Source organism: Drosophila biarmipes, chromosome 2L (assembly GCF_025231255.1).
Source record: "Drosophila biarmipes strain raj3 chromosome 2L, RU_DBia_V1.1, whole genome shotgun sequence".
NCBI lineage: Eukaryota > Metazoa > Arthropoda > Insecta > Diptera > Drosophilidae > Drosophila > Drosophila biarmipes.
In genome coordinates, this window is record NC_066612.1 from 25,152,547 (window position 1) to 25,174,566 (window position 22,020).

At 40.2% G+C, this 22,020-nt stretch overlaps 1 protein-coding gene across 1 annotated transcript; it reads right to left on the reverse strand.

Annotated features, from left to right (window-relative positions):
• Positions 1 to 859: 859 nt before the first annotated feature.
• On the reverse strand, positions 860 to 20,063 carry LOC108027317 (lysine-specific demethylase lid). The gene is made up of 5 exons (XM_017098722.3): positions 19,877 to 20,063; positions 16,435 to 17,910; positions 13,516 to 14,930; positions 3,471 to 4,346; positions 860 to 3,408 (listed from the first exon to the last, which is right to left on the reverse strand). The coding sequence occupies exons 2-5, from the start codon at positions 17,867 to 17,869 to the stop codon at positions 1,666 to 1,668; spliced, it is 5,469 nt and encodes a 1,822-aa protein (XP_016954211.1). The 5' UTR covers positions 17,870 to 17,910; positions 19,877 to 20,063; the 3' UTR covers positions 860 to 1,665.
• Positions 20,064 to 22,020: the final 1,957 nt, after the last annotated feature.

Sequence of the window (22,020 nt, forward strand, 5' to 3'; positions counted from 1 at the left end):
AAGCAAAATGCCACGGAATGCCCAGAACGTTAGAATCCGTCTTGCACCTACATTTATAAATATTTAAGACCAATTTAAATTAGACTTTAATCATAAGAAAATGAACCGATTATCAAAAAGTTATGTCTAAGCAACAACAAATATTTTTAAAATTCAATGGAGATTTTCTCATCAGCTGTTTTGACTAATAAGCCGCTATGGTGTAGTTGGTTAGCGCTTGCCATGGCAAGGATCTCTTTCCCTTTTGCACTCTCTTTAGCTGAGTAAAAGGTTTTTAATAGTCGATGGCATCGCTTTTTTTTAAATGTTGCTGTATTATGAAATACCACATTCACAACAATGCTTATTTGTTTTTTAAGTATATTTATGTAACGAAAAAAATTTGAAAAGGCATTTGATAAAAGAAAGAAAATTTACCAAATAAATCTTCTTCAGAAAGATAACTGTTTAATTATGTTTGCACCAGAGGAAAAATTTAAAAAAAAATCTGTAATGACAGGTGTTACAGAAATTGTAGAGTTGAAGAAAATATATTTACCGTGGAACTTTGAATCTTGATTTCCGCTGGCGAAGCCGCGTGCGACCTTTCTAGTAAGATTATAAAATAAACAGAAGTCCCTTTTTTAATACTATATATATATAATTTATTTAAATTATAGATATAATTCTATTTTTTCTTGGGGAAGGTAAATGTTTATTTTTTTTCAATGAAATCAATTACTGCTTCATAAAATAAAAGTTATTAACCTTAGTATATTTAGGGCTCTGTTTTTCCGTTTTCTTTTTTCTTGGGTTTCTTGCATTTAGAACCTGCAAGTTTATTTTTACACACAATTTAAAAAATTGATTTTACGAAGTGTTTTCTGTTTTTTTGCTTATTTTTTCATTTGCTTATTTCTTAGCACTGTGTTTATTTTTTGCACGTTAATATTACCAAGATATTTTTCATTTTTTTAATGGGTGTAATTTTAAAATAGCTAACTTTCTATTCAACTTAGAAACTAAAAATTTTAAATTATACATTTTTCATTGTATTTCTAAGGTAAACTTATATTTATACTGATCTTTTATTGTTTTGTGTGATCTATTTATTAACAAAATTTTGTTTCATTCATATTAAAATTGGGTATAATAAACAAGAACATACATAGAAAGGCGATTCTACAAGGCGCCTTAATGTTTGAGATGTACAACGAAAATGTACAAAAGAAAAACGAGAAAAAACATTGCGTGCGCATTGAACGAAACACGAAAGGCGAACACAGAAAGTGAATTAAATTAACAAATTCTAATTGAAAGTGTTGTAATATTAAAAAAACGTTTAACGAACGTAAAAATGTGCTAAATTGTACAAAAACAAATAAATGTGTTGGTGTGTCTGCGTTATTTCTGCTTTACTTAACCATTATTTCTTAAGCTTGATTCAGTTTTGTTTTTCTTTTGTAGTAGTTTTCCTGTTTAACGTTTCGGATTCGTAAGTTAAACGATTATTGGGAAATATGTACTACAAAAACTTTCAAGTGGCTTTACTAATCATTGTAAGTACCGTTAGTTGGCCTTCATTGAGTGTTTTTGTAGTACATCTTGCGTTAACCACAAGTTGGCTGTTGCTGAAAAATTTAAAATTGATCGGCCCGGCAATTCTTTGACTCCATTATCTTTTCTTTACCGAGCCGATTGCACCACCCTCTGCTTAACTGGATTTGCGGACGTAGCGCTCATAATGTTAACAGATCCCGGTGTCCCAATAGCCACTGTCTTCGTGCATCGGATGCATATATAGTCATCATCCGCCTTGATCTGGTTGCGATTGAGGCCAACACAGTACATGTGGAACCATTCATTACAGCCGCCGTCGCATTGCACCCAGTCCACCTCTCGTCCGGTGGGTTTATGGCAGTTTTCCGCCCGGCACTCCTCCTCATCGTCTTCCTGCGCAGCCGGCTGAGACCGCGGGGCATGTTTCTTCTGCCCACCAGTTGAGTTAATGCCTCCTATGGCCGCTCCCTGGGCGCTGGAAGTATTACTGTTGATACTTGTGGCGCTGTTACTATTGCTCGTGCTGTTATTGTTGTTGTTAGTGGCTGTTGTAGAGATACGCTTGCGCTTTTTGTGCGCCGAGCCTGGTGTGGTTGTGGTAGCCGCTGAACCACCTCCTGATCCTGTACTACAGTTTGTATTTCCTCCGTTGGCTTGCTTGTTCTCAGCATCGGCATCTGCGCCCGGAGTTGCCGCTGGGGACGCTTTGGAATCGCTCTTCCGACCTGGTGCCGCCGGCCCCTTTTTGGCCGAAATCTGCTTGGGTGTGTTCTGCCTTTTACGAGGAACAGCTGAGTTACCGCTAGTGTCGTTGGAACGCCTCTTCTTGTTACGCCCGCTGCTGCTCGCTGACGCCGTTACGCCACCACTATTACTAGTACTATTGGGACTATTTTGTACGAGCAGACTATCGTTTGAGTCTTCGGCACCGGATGTGGGTAGCGGGGTTGTGTGCTGCTGACGCTTGCGCTGCAGGTGCTGGGCCACATGCTCCAAGGCCTCCACTTCCAGCGAAGTTGGCGGCATTGTTTCTAGAATGCGCCACAGCTCGAACGTCTCATCTAGGGATACCTCTAGCAGGTCACCCTCCATCATCAGGTCAAACAAATTTTCAATTTCACTGTCGGACAGCAGCTTGAGGAGATCGGAATTGATGGTGGAGTTCGAGGGGGCGGTACGTGGCCCATCCTCATCATTGCTTAAGTTGTCCTCGACGATCCGTAGCCGACATTCGTCCTCGTCGTCATCGTCGTCAGCATCAGACTCTGTAGAACCACTTGCTTCATTCGCCAGACTTTCACGACGACGTGGCTTTCGTGGACTGTTGATATTGCCAACCCCAACTCCTCCGCCTTCTGAGCGCCGCTTCTGCTGTTGCTGAGACAGAATCGCTTCCTGAGCCGCACTGACGTCGGGACTGCTAAGAGCCTTTCTCGCCCGATCTTGCCAATTCATAGCTCGCTCCGCGAGGCAGCGCAACGCTTCGTCCTCGGGCAGACGAATTGGCAGTTGCTGCAATTGGACAAGCAGCGGAAGGATGGTCTCTAGACGGGGTCTTTTGGAGCGCACACAACTGGGGCAGAGCCACTTAAGGCGATTAGGACCTGATGCCGATTCGCCGTTTAAAACTCCATTTTGATTGGTGTTTGTGTGCGGTGGCACGCAATCTTCGTGAAACCAATCGCGACACAACTGACAGTTAAACATTATGTTTTTAAACTCGGACTTGCACAAGCAGAACATGTCGCGCAACGGGTTTTTTGTCATGTTTTGCCGTCGTAGCTCGCGCATATCCAGCAGCTCTCGCTCCTCCGCATGTTTGAAGCTGGCAACAATCTCTGCCGGATTTTTCTCCTTCAGGAAGTCATCCTGCAAAAAGAAAAAATTAATGAAAGGTATAAGTAAGAATTAAAATAAAGTGCAGATTTTACCTGAAAGCGCGGCTTGAGATCCGAATCAATATTAATAGGATCCAAACGGGGCATAAGAACCTCTAAAAGCGTATAGAAGGTGCCTTTCTTAAGAAAGGCGCACGCTGTGTTTTCTTTCCACTTATGCGCACTACTAAGGTGGCCCTGCATTCGACTTAACTCTTCCAGCTGGATGGGTATGTTCATGCCGCGTTCTATCATCGCCTCGAGGGTGTGGCAATAAGTAACGTGGTTGTTTTGCTGCAGTTGTTCTACTGCCCGCAGCCACTCCCTCGCCTTTCGAAGTGCATCCTTCAGCAGCCCGTGTGATGGCACTTGACCGTTTATGTCGCCGGCAGATTTCAAAAACTGCTCTATTTCGCCTAATTCGTGCTGCTGCGTAAGTCGCTGGAAGTACTTGGCCGCCTGCGATTCCCAAGCTTCGATGTCTGCCCCTATCTGCTGTAACTTTCGCATCTCCCTTTCAACGAATGGATCGGTAGGGTCCAGGTCAGCAGCTGCCATGTGCAGGAGGTCCTTTATATCTTGGTAGGTCAGCTTCGAGCTGGTCTCCCTTAATCCCTGCGAGCGCTTGTACCACTTGCACTGCTTTAGACGTTTTTGAAGTAGATCTAGTTGCAGCAGTTCGATGCGCAAAGAGCTGCCTTCGTTTATTAACGTTTCTAGCTCACTCTCCTCCAGGGCTTCCAAAGTCAACTGCAGCTGGCTCTCGGACCGGTCTACGAACTGTTTTCCCAAAATAAGAAGCTCTCGCACAGATGCGCCTTCGTCAATGATGCAGCAAAGATTATCGATTTCCTGAACGAACAACTCCAGCTCCTCCATAGTAAGCTTGTACTGAGCCGCCTCTTGGTTATGGTCCGAGCGAGTTCGTACCTAAGGGTTCAATATAGGATTATAAAATTTTGAAGAAATATATAGAGATGAAATCTTCAGTTATTTGTCTAGGATACCACAAAAATCGCTTAGTGCTCAGTTATCAATTTACTTCGCGCTTTCGTGGCACATCCATTTATATTATTATTTTACACTTTGCACACTGATAACGCAATCACCGAAAAAGTGATTACGTTATATGGACAGCCCCCAAGCGTCAAAGCGAGATTGGAAAACTTACACGCAATTGAATAGTGTTATTTGGGTAATAGACATTTTTGGTCGTTAAAATGAGCGTGACAAACTGTTCTTTAGGTCAATCAATAGCTACTGGCTCGACCAAAACATTTCAGTTAACATTTTTTCTAGCATCAAAACAGTCTTGTTTGCTGTTGGTCTGTGAGTATTGAAGAAGTCAATATACGAGGGCAGTCCGATAAGTACTTGGCCTCACCTCCCGATGGCGTCACTATCGCAAGAGAAATTTACTATCGTGTAGTACATTCTCTTAGGCTGCTACTGTCAAAACTTTAGTCGAATCGGACTCTTGTTTTGTTTTGTCTGCGAATTTTAGAAAAAGAAGAAAGAGCAATATCGGTCAGTGACTCTGGTTTTTGGAAGGGAAATCGCGCAGCAAAATAAAAGAGCGCTTGGATGCTGTGTATGGTGACTCTTCTCTTTCGATGGCGACCGTCAAAAATAAGTTTAACGAGTTCCAAAGTGGTCACACGTCTGTTTTTGATGATCCACGCCCAGATGCCCCGAAAACGGCTACCACAAAGAATAACGTGACAAAAATCCACGATCTCGTATTGGCAGACCGGCAATTGAAGATACGCGAGATAGCTGAGACAGTAGGCATGTCAAAAGACCGCGTGGGTCATATCCTGCATGAAATTTTGGGCATGAGAAAGCTTTCGGCGCGATGGGTGCCTCGTTCTCTCACTCCGGACAAGAAACGCAACCATGAGACCACTTCAGAACAGTGTTTGACGATGTTCAAGCGCAATCCGAAGGAGTTTCTGCGTCGTTTCGTGGCCTCCGACATAACATGGATCCGCTGGTTCACACCAAAGACCAAGGAACAGTCGAAACAGTAGACTTCACCCGGCGAACCTGCTCCGAAGAAGGCGAAGACTGTCCCATCGGGATTCACAAGGTGTGATCTACATCGACTACCTTCTTCAAGCAAAACGGTTAGAGGGCTGTATATAAGGCCCCATTTGGCAAAGAAAAAAGTGCTACCATATTCTGCTGATTTGGCCCCGTGTGACTTATTTTTGTTTCCAAACTTTATTTCGGAGACCTCGAGGAAACGTATTTTTCAGACGGGTTCGAACCCTCCCCCCCCCCCCCCCCCCCCACACACACACACACACACACACACACACACACACACACACACGCACACACACACGCACACGCACACGCACACGCACACGCACACACACACACACACACACACACACACACACACACACACACACACACACACACACACACACACACACACACACACACACACACACACACACACACACACACACACACACACACACACACACAGCACACACACAGCACACACACAGCACACACACAGCACACACACAGCACACACACAGCACACACACAGCACACACACAGCACACACACAGCACAGCACAGCACAGCACACACACACACACAAACACTCGTATTATATTATGATTTTAAAACTAAATCTCCATTTTTCTTGAAGACATCGTTAGGTTTCATTTTAATTGTTCGGTGATAAGAATTGTTGTACTGTTGGCTAATTACTTATCGGACCATCCTCGTATTGTAGTTCATATTTTTTTCTTCCCCAAAAATTGTAGGTGACACAGTTTTCGGCGGTTAAAGGGCGTTATAGTTTGCGGTAGCGATTTGCGTTATGTTTTGCGATAGCCTGCATGCGATAAGCCATATTCGAAATTCTTAGCCGAGATTTTTAGCGTTCATACAAACGACAAGCTGACATAGTGATCCTGATCAAGAATATATACTTCATGGAGTCGGACACGCTTCCTTCTACCTGTCACATACCGTCCAACGAATCTGGTGTATCCTTTTACTCAAGAAATGAAAGGTATAAATATAATATTAACGCCCACAATTCGCGAAAGACTGTAGCCCAAAAACATCTTGCCACGCTCAAGCTACAAACAAAATTTTTTTTTAATTTTTGTTTTGGACATAAGAGTGTTAATGTTAAAATACACTGCCGCAATGATTTAAAGTTATTTATTTAGTCTTAAGTTTACATTTTTGTAAAAAAAGTTTGGTTAGGTATAAATAAAAAGTCATCAGCAAGAATGTGGGTTCATTTGAAAGCCTGTTATTTCTAGCTATAACTTGTTCGATTATTGGACTAGAGTAGTATATAATTTATAATTTACTTTCTCAGAAAATAAAAAGCCATCTAAATCTTGTACGGAATAGATTTATTCTATTTTTTTTTAAACCTTTTTTATATAAAAATATTCAGATTCATAAAATCTTCGATGATGTCAATTTTTTCTTTACGGCCTTAACTTTTTTCCTACTAAATATCAATGTCAGTCAGCGTAAAAATGTGGTGAAACCATCGTCGTCAAACCAACCATGCAGACCTGGTTCCCCTCGCACCAGTTTCTGCTGCCGCCAGGAACCATGTAATGAATCACAGGAACAAGAGACAAAAATTCCTCCATATTGGTAGATACAGAGCGATAGGCCGATAGTTGATGGGAAAGTTCTGGATTTGCGCTATCTGGATTTGCGCTATCTATCCTTAGATCTAGGTGTGATGTTTGATTAAAAATTTAAGTTTGCAGCGCACTTCGATTACATCATGCCCAAGGCCTATGCTATGTTCGGAGTTGTGAAAGGGAAGGCACCACTATTAACGGATCTCTACAGCGTACTTGCACTCAATTTTGCATTGGTCGGATCTCAACAAGAATTTGCGGCTCTTATTTGAAATCCCTTCATTACCACTCATGGAAAAGGAAATGGAAATAATATGAAACAAATTAAAGCTGTGGTGTTTTTTACATAATATCTTATACTATTGGGAATATCATTTTTTGTATTTTTAAGAATATCGAATTAAATTTAATAAACATCGGACGACCCTAACATATAGCTAACAAAGAACCGGTCAGAGAAGTAAAAATAAATTTTGCATTGTTGTTTTAATACCACTGAAGCTAGCAACAATCCTTAAAAACTTAACATGGTGTTCCTAACGTTCACTATTTCACTGCACAGGTATACAAACATCGGCTTGTCGAAGTTAACTTTATTTCTTGTTTTTTTTTTTTTTATATTTTCAAATAAAATATTACTGACAAGGTAAAGGCCATTGAGATTAATATACATTGTATTTTGCATAACCTCAATGATTATACACGTTACTCCTCGAGTAAAAGGGTAAATTACATTTGTCGGAAAGTGTGTAAAAGAAGAAAGGAAGCGTTCCCGACTCTAGAAAGTACAAGTATTCTTGATCAGGATCACTAGCCAAGTCGATCTAGCCATGCCTGTCTTTCCGTCCGTATGAACGCTGAGATCTTGAAAAGCTAAAGAATTGGGATTTGGCATGCGCCCATTCTATCGCCCATATGCCCACTCTAAAACCTACCAAACGCTTTTTTGAAGATTAAAAAAAATGGTCATAGTCGCACAATCCATTACAAAATTAAGAGTAAGCAAAGAAATCACCGCCAGGTGGCGCCGTTGGGGTTTTGCTGTTGTGAACAGTCGCTTCGCTGCATATCTTCATCGTTTTAGTGGCTGAGCTACGGGTATTTGATGGTCGATGGCATTAACTACAGCGTTTTCTCTTTTTATACTCATTATATACTAGATTTGTATACTATATGGTATACTACATTTTTTGGAAAGTATGTAACAGGTAAAAGAAAGTCGATCTAGCCATTTCCGTCTGTCCGTCTGTCTGTCTGTCCGTATGAACGCTGGCAAGTTGGTTTCAGCGGTGTGCCACGAGCACTCTAACGCCCACAAGGAAAGGAACATTTTAGATGAAATTTATTTGTCTCCTTAATATCTATCGACTGACCTAAAAAAAAAAATTCGTCACGCCCACAAACGATTTAAACACTAAAATCTGTCTGCCGCCCACATAACATTTACTGAAATATCTGGTAGGGAGCGCACTGAAATATCGCTGTAATGCTTATATATATACATTCCCCTTTGCTCCCTTAAGCTGAGTAACGGGTATCTGATAGTCTAGGCACTCGACAATAGCGATCTTCCTTGCTTTTATTTAAAACTCATGAATAACGGTAATATTTTGTACATTTTATAGAAAAGTTGAAAAGACAGATATTTAACGTGAATATAATTGAAAAACCATTATATTTCGTTTTCGGTAAGCATATTTGGTATAATTAAAAAATATCTTAATATTTCTAAAAATCTGAATGCTGCCACAGGAACGACCTGCAAGGGTATAGAAACTGCGAAAGCTTTCTTCTTTTAAATAACTTTAAAATCTTTAATAAAGTTATTAGTTGTTTGCTCCTTCAGTGACCGGCCATATTTTTGTCTTGCGCCCCGAATTTGTGTTTTTTGTTTGCCTATAAACCATCAACATAGCTTTTTATGTCACCAACAACATCCGTTCGCTTCGCGAGTTCAGAGTAATTATTATGTTTAAATTAACAAAATTAGTTTGCACGTGTAATCGTAGTGCAGTTTTTGTTGTTATTGGTTTAGCTGTTTGCAGCAGTAAGAATCTAAACATTAGTTACCCACTCTTCCGCCCACTAAAGAAATGCAAGTCGTTGATCTCGGCTGGTCAACAGAGCATTCTGCACCATTCGTGCAAAAATATGCATCTTGCAAAATTATAATATATTTACTTGATTAATTTTTAATCACTTTCAACATCTAAATCAAAGGAATAGGCATCGTTACATTCAAAGTCACATTCGTCATCATTCTCTCTAGTAGGACAACTACTTATGAAATCGACATATGGTGGTGTTTAAAGATCAATAACTTCTAATGCGTAATTGCTGCGTTTTTTGTTTTGATGGACTCTTTCCTTGATGTGGATGCTGGAAACCATCGAATCTGATGAATCAAGTGCTCTACAAAAACGTCAGTCATGGTGTTTAAGCGACTATTTTGTCTTGCATGCGAAAGTCTATCATTTTTATAAATTTTGTTCAGAGCTTCGGATAAATTTTAAATTTCGAAGCATCTATTTCAAAGTTGTTTGAAACTTGCTGAAATTTCGCTTGAAAACGTAATGCAAGAAAACTTTCTTTCTGCGTCTTATACCTTGGAACTATCCGAGAGCATCTTTTTTTCCTGCATCGACATAAGCAACAAAATACTTCATCCTCTTTTTCAAAGGATCCTCTATGTTTTGCTTTAAATTTTTGTTTCGCGTCCATGTACCAGCCAATACTGTAGCATTTCTCCGTAACGTATGTTGTCTAGCAAAAAGTTTTTTTTTTTGTAAAATGGAGCAAAAACGAGAAAAAAAAGGTTTATGTCATCGTATTGTTAATAAATGCAATAACAAAACTGCGTTAAAGGTTTTTTAATCCGGCACAATCCAACCTAATTTTGTTCCACGAAACACGAAAAATGCTAGGTTAAAATTGTTAAACATACAACTCTACAAAACCACATACACAAAGACAAATCACATTAAACAAATCTTGCATTAAACACTTAAATTTTACATACCTCAACTAATATTTTCCATTTTACTTTGTTTTAATATGTTAAGTAGAACTTTTGCAATCTTACTTAAAAGTGTGCTTTTATTTAGCGCTCCAAAAAGTGAACATTTCTGATCAACGAACAGCTGACTTTCAGGGCTACCCAATTTAACAGGGCTGCCATTTCAGTAACGAAATTGCGATTCTTAAATGCAACGTATATATTTTTTTTAATAACCTAAAAAAATGGGTTTTTGCAAAAACATAAGGCATTGGGACAAGTGTGCACTGTTACGAAGTTAATCTCGGCTGAGTCTTGACCTTTCATCCTTGCGTATTACGGCCTATATCCGTAACAAAGTTCAAATGAATGATCTAAAGGTTAAACATTTATTTGTCCATATGCTAGGGAAGTATCAACATTTGAGATCGGTGTTCTCTGTGCTCATTTTGCCCTTAGGCATTTTTTTGAAGAGTACGAAGCTAAAAAAAAGAAAATTCGTTCAAAGAAAGTTGGAAATCCCCGAGCCATCCACATCTACATCTTCATCTATTTCAAAAAACTAGATTATTTTTCTTTGCATTCCTATCAGAATACAAGATGTTTACAAAGTAAGCTGACTAAATTGTATACCGATAGTTTTCCTTTTCTTTCCATTCTATTGTGTTTACAGAAACCTGGTTAAAACCGGAGATGCTCAGTTGCGAAGTCTATCCAAGTACACAACTTACAGGATCTATCGTCCCGACGTGGAGGCCGAGTTTGAATTACAGTTGCCTAAGAATTAACATCTGAAGTAATAATGTCTAGCAGTATAAATAAATAACATTGAATTTTTGCGTATAAAACTATTTCCTGCTGGTATTTCTATATACATAACCTGCTTCTTTATTCCGCATGTTCCACATTTTTTAGGACTATTACTATATCTATGCTTTTTTTCCATTCCAGATTGTGTTGCATAGATAGAAACTCTGTAATTACCATATTAGAAGACCCGTATCACCCAACGCTGGAGATGACTATTGACACAGGTACAAAAGTGCATGCACTATAGGAAGTCAGTAGTTTAATAAAGAATTAGCAGGTTTCAAAAATGTTTAGAGCTTCCGGTTTGCAACCTGCCTTTTCCCGATACTTAGGTGCTCGGTCTAATTATACCGTGCTTAGCGCCCCGTGTTATAAAAACTATTAATCTCGTTCCAAGACCCAGTTTACACTGGATCCAAAACAGTTTTATAATTTTAATAACACAGCGTAAATATTTCATGTTACCCAGCATCACGCCATAGCTGACGTTTTGGGAGAAAGACGGTTAAAGTGAAAAAATAAAAATTTAGAAAATGTAATCTGTTGGGACCTCTGGGGATAAATGCTCCACACACTATACCTTGTTGTATTCTCACTTAAAATATGCGTCGAAGAGGTGTCACCTCAACTGTCAAAATCGTATGCTCCGCTCAAATGAAATACGCAAAGCAAGATTTTCGGGGTCTTCTCAAAATGAAAATTGTATTTTGTTTGTCAGTTTGTCAACTTGGCAGTTTCTCAGTTTGTCCCAAAACGTTATTTTAGAGTCTTTAAAATTCTATATGATGTTAAACAGCTCAATATAAAAAACATTAGTTTCATCACTTTTGGAAATGCTAATTTGGCGCGAAAATAGCTATAAATAGCTACATTTTGCTTACGCATAACTTGTGAGGCTACACGCTTATGATATACGTCGTTAGAAAGGTATTTCGAAATACTATTCTATACCGAAATACACTTTAAACAGGATCTGTCTAAATACCACCATTTAAAAATTATAGCCCAGAGTCTTATTTTTTATCTTTCTTTCTCATTTCTCAAAAATTATTCTTGAGATTCCTCAACTTTTGGCATGCGACACATTTATGTAAAAATACCCGTGTCAAAGTTATTAAACAAGAAAAATGGCCTAACTTGATGTTCAGAACATCTTACACTGCCTGAGCATTGATTCTTTTTGTGCGTATCCAAACTCTATTCGAAGATTCTGGAAATTAATTATGATGTTAAACAGCTTAATAAAAGAAACTTTGATTCTACCACTATTGGAAAAAACTAACTAGTTTGGCTAGAAAACAGCTATAAATAGCTTAATTTTGTACACCCGTAACTTTGAAACTACTAAAGCTACCGGCTTGTGCTATACATATGTCGTTGGAAAAGCATTTTTTAATTTGTCAAAATACTATCGTTTAGTGATTATAAGCGTTTTTTTTTCAATATTTTTTAAACTTTTTTCCTAATTCTCAAAAACGGCTTTTACGATATTGACACTTCATTGACATTTATTAACGTTTTACATGCAAGACATTGTTGTAAAAGACCAGTTTTTACATTTTTTTCAACAAAAGTGGCTACTTGTACTAACACTGCCTGAACGTTACACTTTTTTTTACATATCCCTACGGTTTAGGGTGTTCCAAATAAGAAACATGAAAAATATTTATATACCCTTGCAGAGGGTATAATGATTTCAGTCAGAAGTTTGCAACGCAGTAATGGGGACGTTTCCGACCACATAAAGTATATATTTTCTTGATCAGAATCAAATCGAATCAGACGAGTCGATCTAGCCATGTCCGTCTGTTCGTATGAACACTGAGATCTCGGAAACTATAAAAGTGAGAAGAGTTGGCATGCAGATTCCTGTGCTTCCTGCGCTGGGCAAATTAGTTTTAGCAGGCTGACACGCCCACTATTCGCGAAAGACTAGCGCCTGCATCTATAATGCTAAAAACAAAATTTTAACTGAAATGTATTGGACTCATTAATACCTATCGTTTGATCCAAAAAAAAAGTTTTGCCAAAACTGTCCCGACCACAATTTTTATTGTAGAACATTTTTTTCCTGAAATGTATTAGTCTTGTTATACCCTTGCAGAGGGTATATTGATTTTAGTTAGATGTTTGCAACGCAGTGAAGGAGACGTTTCCGACCCCATAAAGTCTATATATTCTTGATCAGTATCACTAGACTAGAGTCGATCCGTCTGCCAGTCCTGCCAGTCTTACTAACGTTGATTATTTCTTATAACTGCAAGGGTATACAAATTTCGGCTTACCGAAGTTAACTTCCTTTCTCGTTAATACTGTTGATTGATAATTGACCGAAGCAAAATAAATCATGATTAGGGAAAGTATGGAAAGTAAACAGGATGTATAAATCGAACACAAACAAACTTGACAAAGTGACCTTGTATCAGAAAAATATAGAGGTTTTGAAGTTAGTAATATTTCTCTGTTGACAACTATGATATTTTGGCTTAAAAAAAAAAACAGCATTTTATAAGTTTGTTGGTCAATATTGCTCGAAACCCCTTAAGGATAACGTTTCCCATATAAACTTAATCGCTAAGCAATTCATATAAAAGCCTTTTTTGATATCTACACTAAACTAAGTACTTTAAAGATTAAATATAATAATTATACTGACCTTATTGATACCCAACTGTTGTATGACTGTAACACATTTCTCCGCCTCAACAGCCGCTGCATTAAGACGATCGATCAGCAGTGAAGAGGGAAACTTTTTGGTCTCGGCCTCTTTGCACAATTCCTGCAGCTCTTGTAAAGTGACTGAGGTGGGCGTATGCGCATCGACAATGTCACGGCAGCGAGAAAGCCAGCGCTCGAAGCTATGCGCCTTCACTTTTAGTTTCTGCAGCATGAGCGGCATCTCGTCCAATGTGTAACGATAAATTAGAGTGTGTTTTTCCGGAGCACAGCCACATAGCACTGTATAATGGCGCAGACAAACAATGAGCTTGTCATTACACTCACAGGATACCGCAGATAGAAAGCATGTAGTGTTGCACTCTTGGCAATGGCGCTCGTCGTCGTTTACTAGCTCAAAAGCACGACGTTCTGCTCGGGTGACGCCCCACTCTAAAAGTGATTTCCGCAGTTTCTTTTCAGTGTCAACCATTTCGGCCATGTCAATATAACAGGCGGTAGCGATCCCAAAAGTAAGTTTTGCTGGCTCCAGGGCCATCTTGCAAACGAGCTCGTCGTGCGAGAAGACACAGAAGCGTCGGAGCATAGAATAGTGGTTAACACATTCACGCCCCATTTTCAGCCAATCGGCCGGCGCAAAGTTGACGGCTTCGGCAAAGTTATAGCCCTGGTTAAAACCTGCGTGGTAAGCCCGGGGGAAGGTGATTACAAACTCACCAGCATTCTGATCGGTGCGGAACACCGGCACGCGGTTGTTCATCAGGATGTTGGGATTCATGATAGTCACTAACTGGTGAAGCAGATCGGGCTGCGATGAAAACAGTTCAGGGGCTGCCTGCTTCATGGTCTCTTCAAACTGCTCTGCACAGGACCCCGGAACACCATACCACGTTTTTGGTTCTCCCCAATGAAGATAGTTGATCGAGTAGCTCCAGTGGTCTTCATTATGCCAGCAGAAGGCGGCGAAACACATGCCCACATACATCCACGGTGCATTCATTCCGCTTATGTCAGCGTTGATGTGGCCCAGAATAGAATCTTCAAGCAACGGCAAATTGTTCAGGTTCCAGCTTGATTCCGCATACTCCTGGTCGCCAGGCAAAAGATATAAAGAGCTCTTAGTAGGAAACCCAGAACCGTGATCCATTGTGTGCAAGTCCGCCCCATACTCCACAGTAACGTCTTCGTCAATGGAAGATACGATGCGCCAAAACTCACGCTCCACCATCGCGGTGGGCACCAAGTGCACCGGCTTGCGGAAGTATTCCTGCTTGAACTGATCAGCCATCTGTCCAAACTGTTGGAGAGTATATTCCCTCTCTGCTTGCTCAAAGCCGAATGCCTCCTGCGGCTTGCTAACCTCCTCGACAACGCAGCGCGGGCATAGCCATTCGCCTGGATCGGATGAAGAAGTTAATTTGTATCAATAACATATATACAAGCATAATTAGAAAATTCTTTTTTTTCTTTCACTTGTATACGATAATAGATAATATTATATTTTCTTAGGTACCCAAATTTTATTTACGTTTTAAATTTACATAGCCTGACGCAACGTATTTGAATGTCGTTAAATTCTACGACTTTTAATAATCTACGTTGATGGTGATGATAATGAACGGTAAAGATTCCGTTCACCAGATATAGTAGTTTAAGTGTGAACTATTTTACGATTATACTCGGCAAGGAGTGGTAATATTGCCGAAATAAGTACGAGGATAAATCTTGGACATGGTGTGCTTTCATTACAAAATGTCAATGTCACACGAAAAAAAAATGGGGATGGCCGCGTTATTATATATATATAAGTATTATAAGATCCAAAAATTTTGGAATTCCAGCAAATAACGCACTCATGCAGGACACTCATTCGATGCAAAAGAACTTAAATAAAAAACTAGAAAGAACACTACAGTCAAGTGCCTTGACTATCATAGGAGATATAAACCAGTAAAGCGAGATTTTAGGGCGCTACCTAACGGCTTCTTCTAGATGCTATGTGGGCGGCAGACACAATCAAGCGTTTAAGCCGTTTATGGGCGTGAGAGCACCGCTGAAACAAACTTGCGCTGCGCAGGAAGACCAGGAATCTGCATACCAAGTCTGCCTGTTCTAGCTCTTATAGCTTCCGAGATCTCAGCGTTAATACGGACAGACAGGCAGACGGACATGGCTAGATTCGGCTAGTGATCCTGATCAAAAATATATATACTTTTTGGGGTCGAAAACGCTTCCTTCTACCTGTTTCATTCTTTCCAAAGAATCCTTCCCTTTTACTCTACGAGTAACGGGTAAAACAAGGAAAAACGCTACAGTCGAGTGTCTCGACTATCAGATACCCCTTACTCAGCTTAAAATACCAAAAAGATCTGGAAATATATAAGCAGAAAAACGATATGGTTTAGCGCCACCTACTCGCGTTTTCAATATATGGTAATGGGGACGGCAAACAGACTTAAGGGTTTTGTCCACTTTTGGGCGTGGCAAAACTTTTTTTTGACAATCGGTAGGTCTAACACAATTCAGTTTAATTTTTTCTAGCATGAAAACTTTGGCCGCACAGTGTTGGGCGGTTTGTGGGCGTTACAGTGGGTGTGATTAAAATCATATCGATGAAACCAAAACATTTCATTAAAAAAAAGTTTTTAACGGAAAAGCTGTTTATGGGAAACCATTTGAAACCGGAAATAGGTTTATAGTAACCCATTTAAAAAATCGGAAGCGCTTCCTTACAACTTCCAGCTTAATCCTAACATTTTAATTATTATACTTTCAGAGATCTCAGTATTAGATCTTCTACCACTTTCCGACTTTATTTACCAATGATTCGAACATGCTTGCCGTGAATTTAAATATATATTTTTAAATAAAAACACCTCAACCTCTATGGAAGTCTTACCTTTGGGTATGCTAGTCAGAGGCGGCAGTAAACAAAAGGTATGATAGCTGTCGTCGCAGCCGTCGCAAAGCAGCATCGACTCCTCGACATCGCCGCGGTTGCAGATGTGGCAAATGTATTTCATCAATGGGTCAACTATAGGAGACGGAGGTTCAACCCCCTTCTTTTGAAAAGGGGCGCGTGTGCTGACAGGGACTCCCGGGCCGCTAGTGTTCACGGCATTAAAACTGCTAAGCAGATCCCTCTTAAACTCCTCCTTGGATTCCGTCTTGACAATCACTCCAACGGACGGCTTTGCCGTGGCTGTGACGACGCTGAGGCCACAACTAACATTAGAGTTTCCGAAACGCTTGGAGCGGCGAGTGTTTGTATCGTTAGGCGGCGTAATTTGCTGCCTTGTGGGTATCTCGTGGGCTTTGTAGTCGGTGCCGCCTCCATCCTCCAGCTTAACGGGTGTACCACCAGCTCCTGCTGGCACTGGTGTGGGACCAAGTACTTTTCCAGAGGTGTATACCTCAAAGGGATGTAAGATCCGTTCGTAGTGTGCCTTGAGGGTGGCCCCTACGCTTTTGCTGGAGGGGTACTGCATCCGGTTTGCCACCTTTGCCCATTTCCGGTCCTTAGTGGTTTGCTCCATGCCCCCTTCCTCCTGAACTATTCGGTGCAGCGTGTACAAGTCAAGGGCCTTCCGCTCTACCATTGGGATTCTTAGCGAGGAACCCTGCAGCTCCCAGAACTTGGCAATGTGGTCGAGAAAGTTAAGTTTTACTCGGGTCTTGGCCTCCAGTTCATTGAGCCGCTGGACTCGCGGAACAAAGTGCAGTTTGTCCACGTCCACTGCAAACGGTGGCGACCAGGAGGCCGGTGGCAGGATTTTTGCTATCCCGCACTTCTCAGCTACAGATCGTATTTTGCTGATGTAGGCCAGAGGGTTCTTAAACTCCTCAACTGTAGGCCGGAACACGGGGCACTCTGGTGGGGTGTCGAAGTGAAACTCTTCGTTCTTTACCTGGTCAAATTTATTACTGCTGTGCGGCTGCGTGTGCACCGTCTTCTTGTGCCCGGAAGGCGCATGCGTGGGTGTAGGATGAGGGCAACTGTTGTGGTACTTCTTGCTGGCCGACACGCTACTGCTGGCGTGGTTCATGGGAACGCTGGCCATTGGTCGTTCCACCATCGCATGCGATTGAGACCCAGTTGCTCCTCCCGGGGTGGCTGGCGTCAAGATATCATCGCAGGCGCTTAACTTTTTCATCGATTCGCTTCCGCTGGTTGTTCCGTATCCCGTCGAGTAACGGGTGCGCAGGCGGCGTGCCGGAGTGCCTACTTCGTTTGCGAATACGCCACCGGCAGAAGATGTGCCGCTGACGACTCCTCCGCCTCCGCTGCCGGAGTTGGTGGTCGTCGTGTTGTCCGTCTCGCTCTTGGCGGACATTGCTTTAAGATGAGTTCAGGTAAAATTTATTGCCCTACGCTCTGAAACGGTGAAGAATAGTAAATAGTTAGTCAATACTTTAAAATGACAATCGCGCAACGAAAATTGTTAAACTACAACAACACCTTTAAGAAACTCGCCTTACAATTTTTCTTACAACAGATCGGCACGATGGATCGAGTTTAACTTTTAAATCGAAGGTGTGTATATATATTATATATATACAATATTTATTTTTATGTATGTGTATTGTACACTGTACACAACCCATTTCGCTTGCAATAAGCACCAAAATTCAGCAAAAGTATTCAGCGCTTCTTAATCACCGAATCATTGCAAGATGATGCGGCATTTACCCAGCACTAGGGGGTTCGAAGATTCGAGTATTGGACTGGACTCAGTTACCCATTTACATTTTGGGTAATGCTAATTTTCCTGAGATTACAATCATTAAATTTTTTGCATACAAAAGTGGAGCACTCCAATGCAAGCATAACCCCAGACTCGAATACGAATTAACGACCAATAAACATACTCATTCAATTGGAACATGTACATTGTATTAAAAATGATAAATATTTTGTTCATGGTGCCTAAACATTCGGCAGCACCTCTGCGACACAAAAATACGCACTCTGAGAACCGGAGGCGAAATAATGTTGCAAATCACTGCTACTTTACGTTCCCGTTGAAGTTTTCAACACATTTTTAATGTCTTAGAAAAAAAGATGCCGCCGACACACTTTGCTTTGGTGGGTGATGTATCACACCCGCTCTCGTACCAATGTGCCACTATTGAAAAGGAAGTAAAGGTGGGTGGGCACTGTGCTTTACTTGATCAGGAAGAGACTGGTCATAGAAAGAGAGAGAGAGAGAGAGAGAGAGAGAGAGAGAGAGAGGGTGCGAGATGAGCGACGAGTACCGTTTTTGTGTATCAAGTGAACAAAGTACGGCGACAACGTAGGCAGCAAGCGGGCTGAGGCATGTAGCGTTTAGTGCGTTACTCGGGATAATTTTTCCTTTTCCTCTTGTCATTCAACTAAATCCGGGAGATTGGTGTGAGTTTGGGATTTGAATTATTGATTGTTGTGCGTGGCATCTAAACGGTCGCTTTATGAAACTAAACCAACTATTTGGTACTATTGTACTAAGAACATGTTTCTTTGCCCTGCGGTTTGATGATCGCTTGGGAAAACTTTCTCAGTTTTTATATAATTTCACTTTTCAGACAAATATTAACTCACGGCCAGACACACTTACATTGACAAACTTAGCATTTAATATTAGTTACTTTTGATGAGGACCATACAGCCGTAAAATGTGTGTTTTGTGCGCATTTTCGCTGCAATATTGCTTATTTCAAGTGGGGCAGTGGGAAACGGAAAGACTGAGTTATTGGAAGGTAAATACAACACTGTACTTTTTGTTAAGGTACACTGCCCCCTGAACCGTAATTTTTCCAGTCGTGGGATCTTAATATTTTTCTCTATAATGGCGACCGGGCAGCGACGCAACGCACTTTTCAGCGCTACCCCAGGTCTGCTGGCGTATTTGTGCGCAATTAGTGCGCCAGATTCTAGCAACAAATGTATGTTTGCAAATTTTTCCTGTTTTTCACAATCGTCTTGTTGTCCGAGATGTAGTTTCTAACCTAACTGATGGCGTTTAGGCAATTGCTTTTTTTTTTGATCAATTTTTCCTTTTTTTTTTAACAATTTTTGGACGGGGATTGAGCTGCCAGCAGCGAGCATCACACATACAATCGATTAATGAAACTAAAGCGGGGGGTTGCTTTTCCCGTTGACCGTTGCAGACTCGGCAATGCAGAGTATACAATCTGCAACGGGCGCTCTTTCTGCCCCTTTTCACCCGGATTTAACAAAGTTGGCTAGGTCAACGTGAGCCTTTCGGCAGTTTTTCGTTGCTAATTAAACATGTTTGGCCATCAGAAGTCTAATAACTAACACATTTGTATTTGTAGGGCACTCTGCACTTGGGAAAACTCACTGTCGTCATAGGAAATTAGGGTCGCGCTCGCTCGCTTAGAGATTGATCTAAAATGTTCCATAAAAACACAGAGAACAGCAATCGCTAACTGTCTTTCACGCGAATTGACTTTTCAGATTTCTTTTTCCGATGTCTTTTTTTCTGCTACATGTGTCCAGTGTGACCCTTCTTGAATTGCTAAAAATGCTGCGCTATTAGAAAAAGGCAAATTTAAAAATGGGACCGCACACAGAAACTGATTCGGTATTCATAGTGTTTTTTTTTTTTAGTATTTTGACGAGGTAAGGTGATTTTTGTATTTGGTGTTCATTTATTTATTTACATATGTTTTCTATAATGTCTTCGAGCGCTTGTAGACACGGTCCTTTTCATGTCGGAAATGCTGCTTAATAATTTTATGTATGTCTAGCTCCGTTCACATGAGAAATTTAATAATAACCATTTCTAAAATAAACAGAAACAAAATTTATTGTATATTTAAAGCAAAACTAAACAAAAAGAAAGTTAACTTCGGCAAGCCGAAGTTTGTATACCCTTGCATATATAAGAAATAATCAATTTTAGTAACACCATGTGAAATTTTTAAAGATTGCTGCTGACTTCAGTGATATTAAAAAAATTTATTTCATTATTTATTTTGATAAAATTTAATTCAAAATTCAAAACCAATATAAAAATGTTATATCCAAGCGTAGGAGTTTATATGTCAAAAAGCACCAAAGTTATAATTTGTTTCAAAATATTTTACCACTAATTTTCGACTTTTATACAACCTGCAAGAAGAAACGGACAAACAGACGGACGGACAGACGGACATGGCTAGATCGACTCGTCTAGTGATTCTGATCAAGAAAATATATACTTTATGTGGTCGGAAACGTCTCCTTCACTGCGTTGCAAACTTCTGACTGAAATCATTATATTCTCTACAAAGGTATAATGAAGGCATTATGTTTTATAATTATGTGGAGAATCTTTGAATGCTTATTTAACTGCAATCACGCCAGGTAATGTAAAAATATATTGAAGTAATTGTACATCTTCACGTAAATTCGCATTCTTCGTTGAGTTGGACATTTTAATGTGTTATACAATTTAAAAAATTCAGAAAAACAAAGCAACACAAAAATTGTATACAAAACTGGACTGACCACCAGCAAATTGCGAAACAAACTGACGCTCGGTCGAAAAACAATAGCTTGGGTCGAAAGGGAGAGAAATTTTCAGAAATAATAGGGTAACGGCAATTATCCTTTCTTTTTTCTTCCCAATAACTTTGTTTTTGTAAAATGTGTCCTATCATCAATCTATCGTCCAGAAGTGTCTCAGAAGATACTTCTTCGAGATCGCAACCATTTTTGTTTTTGTAAAATGTGTGCTATCGCCTTTCTATCTATCAGAAGTGATTTCTACGCGATATATGTATATTTTGTTTTTGTGAAATGTGTACTATCGACTTTCTATCTTCCAAAAGTGACTTCTGGACGATAGGCGGATGAATTATCGCTTGCAGGGGCTTAGGCTGTTGCTGTGTGCAGAGCATATCATAGTTGAAGTCAGTGAAAAAAAAAGTATTTGTTCTTACCTGCGACCGAAATTTACCCCAAATGCCTCTAGCATGGTCTTACTGACAAGCAGATGGGGTTGTTGCCAAACGGAAAACAAACCCTGCTGGTGTATAAAGAATTTTGGAATTTTTGTAAAATGTTTACTATCTCCTTTCTATCTTCCAGAAGTTACTAAGTGAATATATCGCGCAGAAGTCACTTCTAAGTCACTTCTGATCGATAGAAAGGCGATAGCACACATTTCGATCGCGAACAAGTAACTTCTGAGACAATTCTGAATGATAAAAAGGCGATAGAAAATCAAAAAGGGTCTCGACCGCGAAGAAGTATCTCTGAGATACTTCTGGACGATAGATAGATGATACAAAAACAAAGTTACTGGGAAGAAGAAGGACGAGATAATTGCCGTTACCCCTTTATTGCCGTTATTTCTGAAAATTTCTCATGTGAACGGAGCTGGATCTAAATAAAATTATTAAGCAGCATTTCCGGCATGCCAAGGACCATGTCTACAAGCGCTCAAAGACCTTATAGAAAAAATAAATGCAAAACTTTGACGAACATGTAAAAACAAGT

What these genes read in the sequence shown, in the direction of transcription:
- LOC108027317 (XM_017098722.3), bottom strand. Translation starts at nt 17,869, where the DNA reads ATGTCCGCCAAGAGCGAGACGGACAACACGACGACCACCAACTCCGGC. An exon ending in TCTGACTAGCATACCCAAAG is followed by an intron (nt 14,931 to 16,434) that starts GTAAGACTTCCA and finishes CATCCGATCCAG; the next exon opens with GCGAATGGCTATGCCCGCGC. An exon ending in AACAGTTGGGTATCAATAAG is followed by an intron (nt 4,347 to 13,515) that starts GTCAGTATAATT and finishes TTGAACCCTTAG; the next exon opens with GTACGAACTCGCTCGGACCA.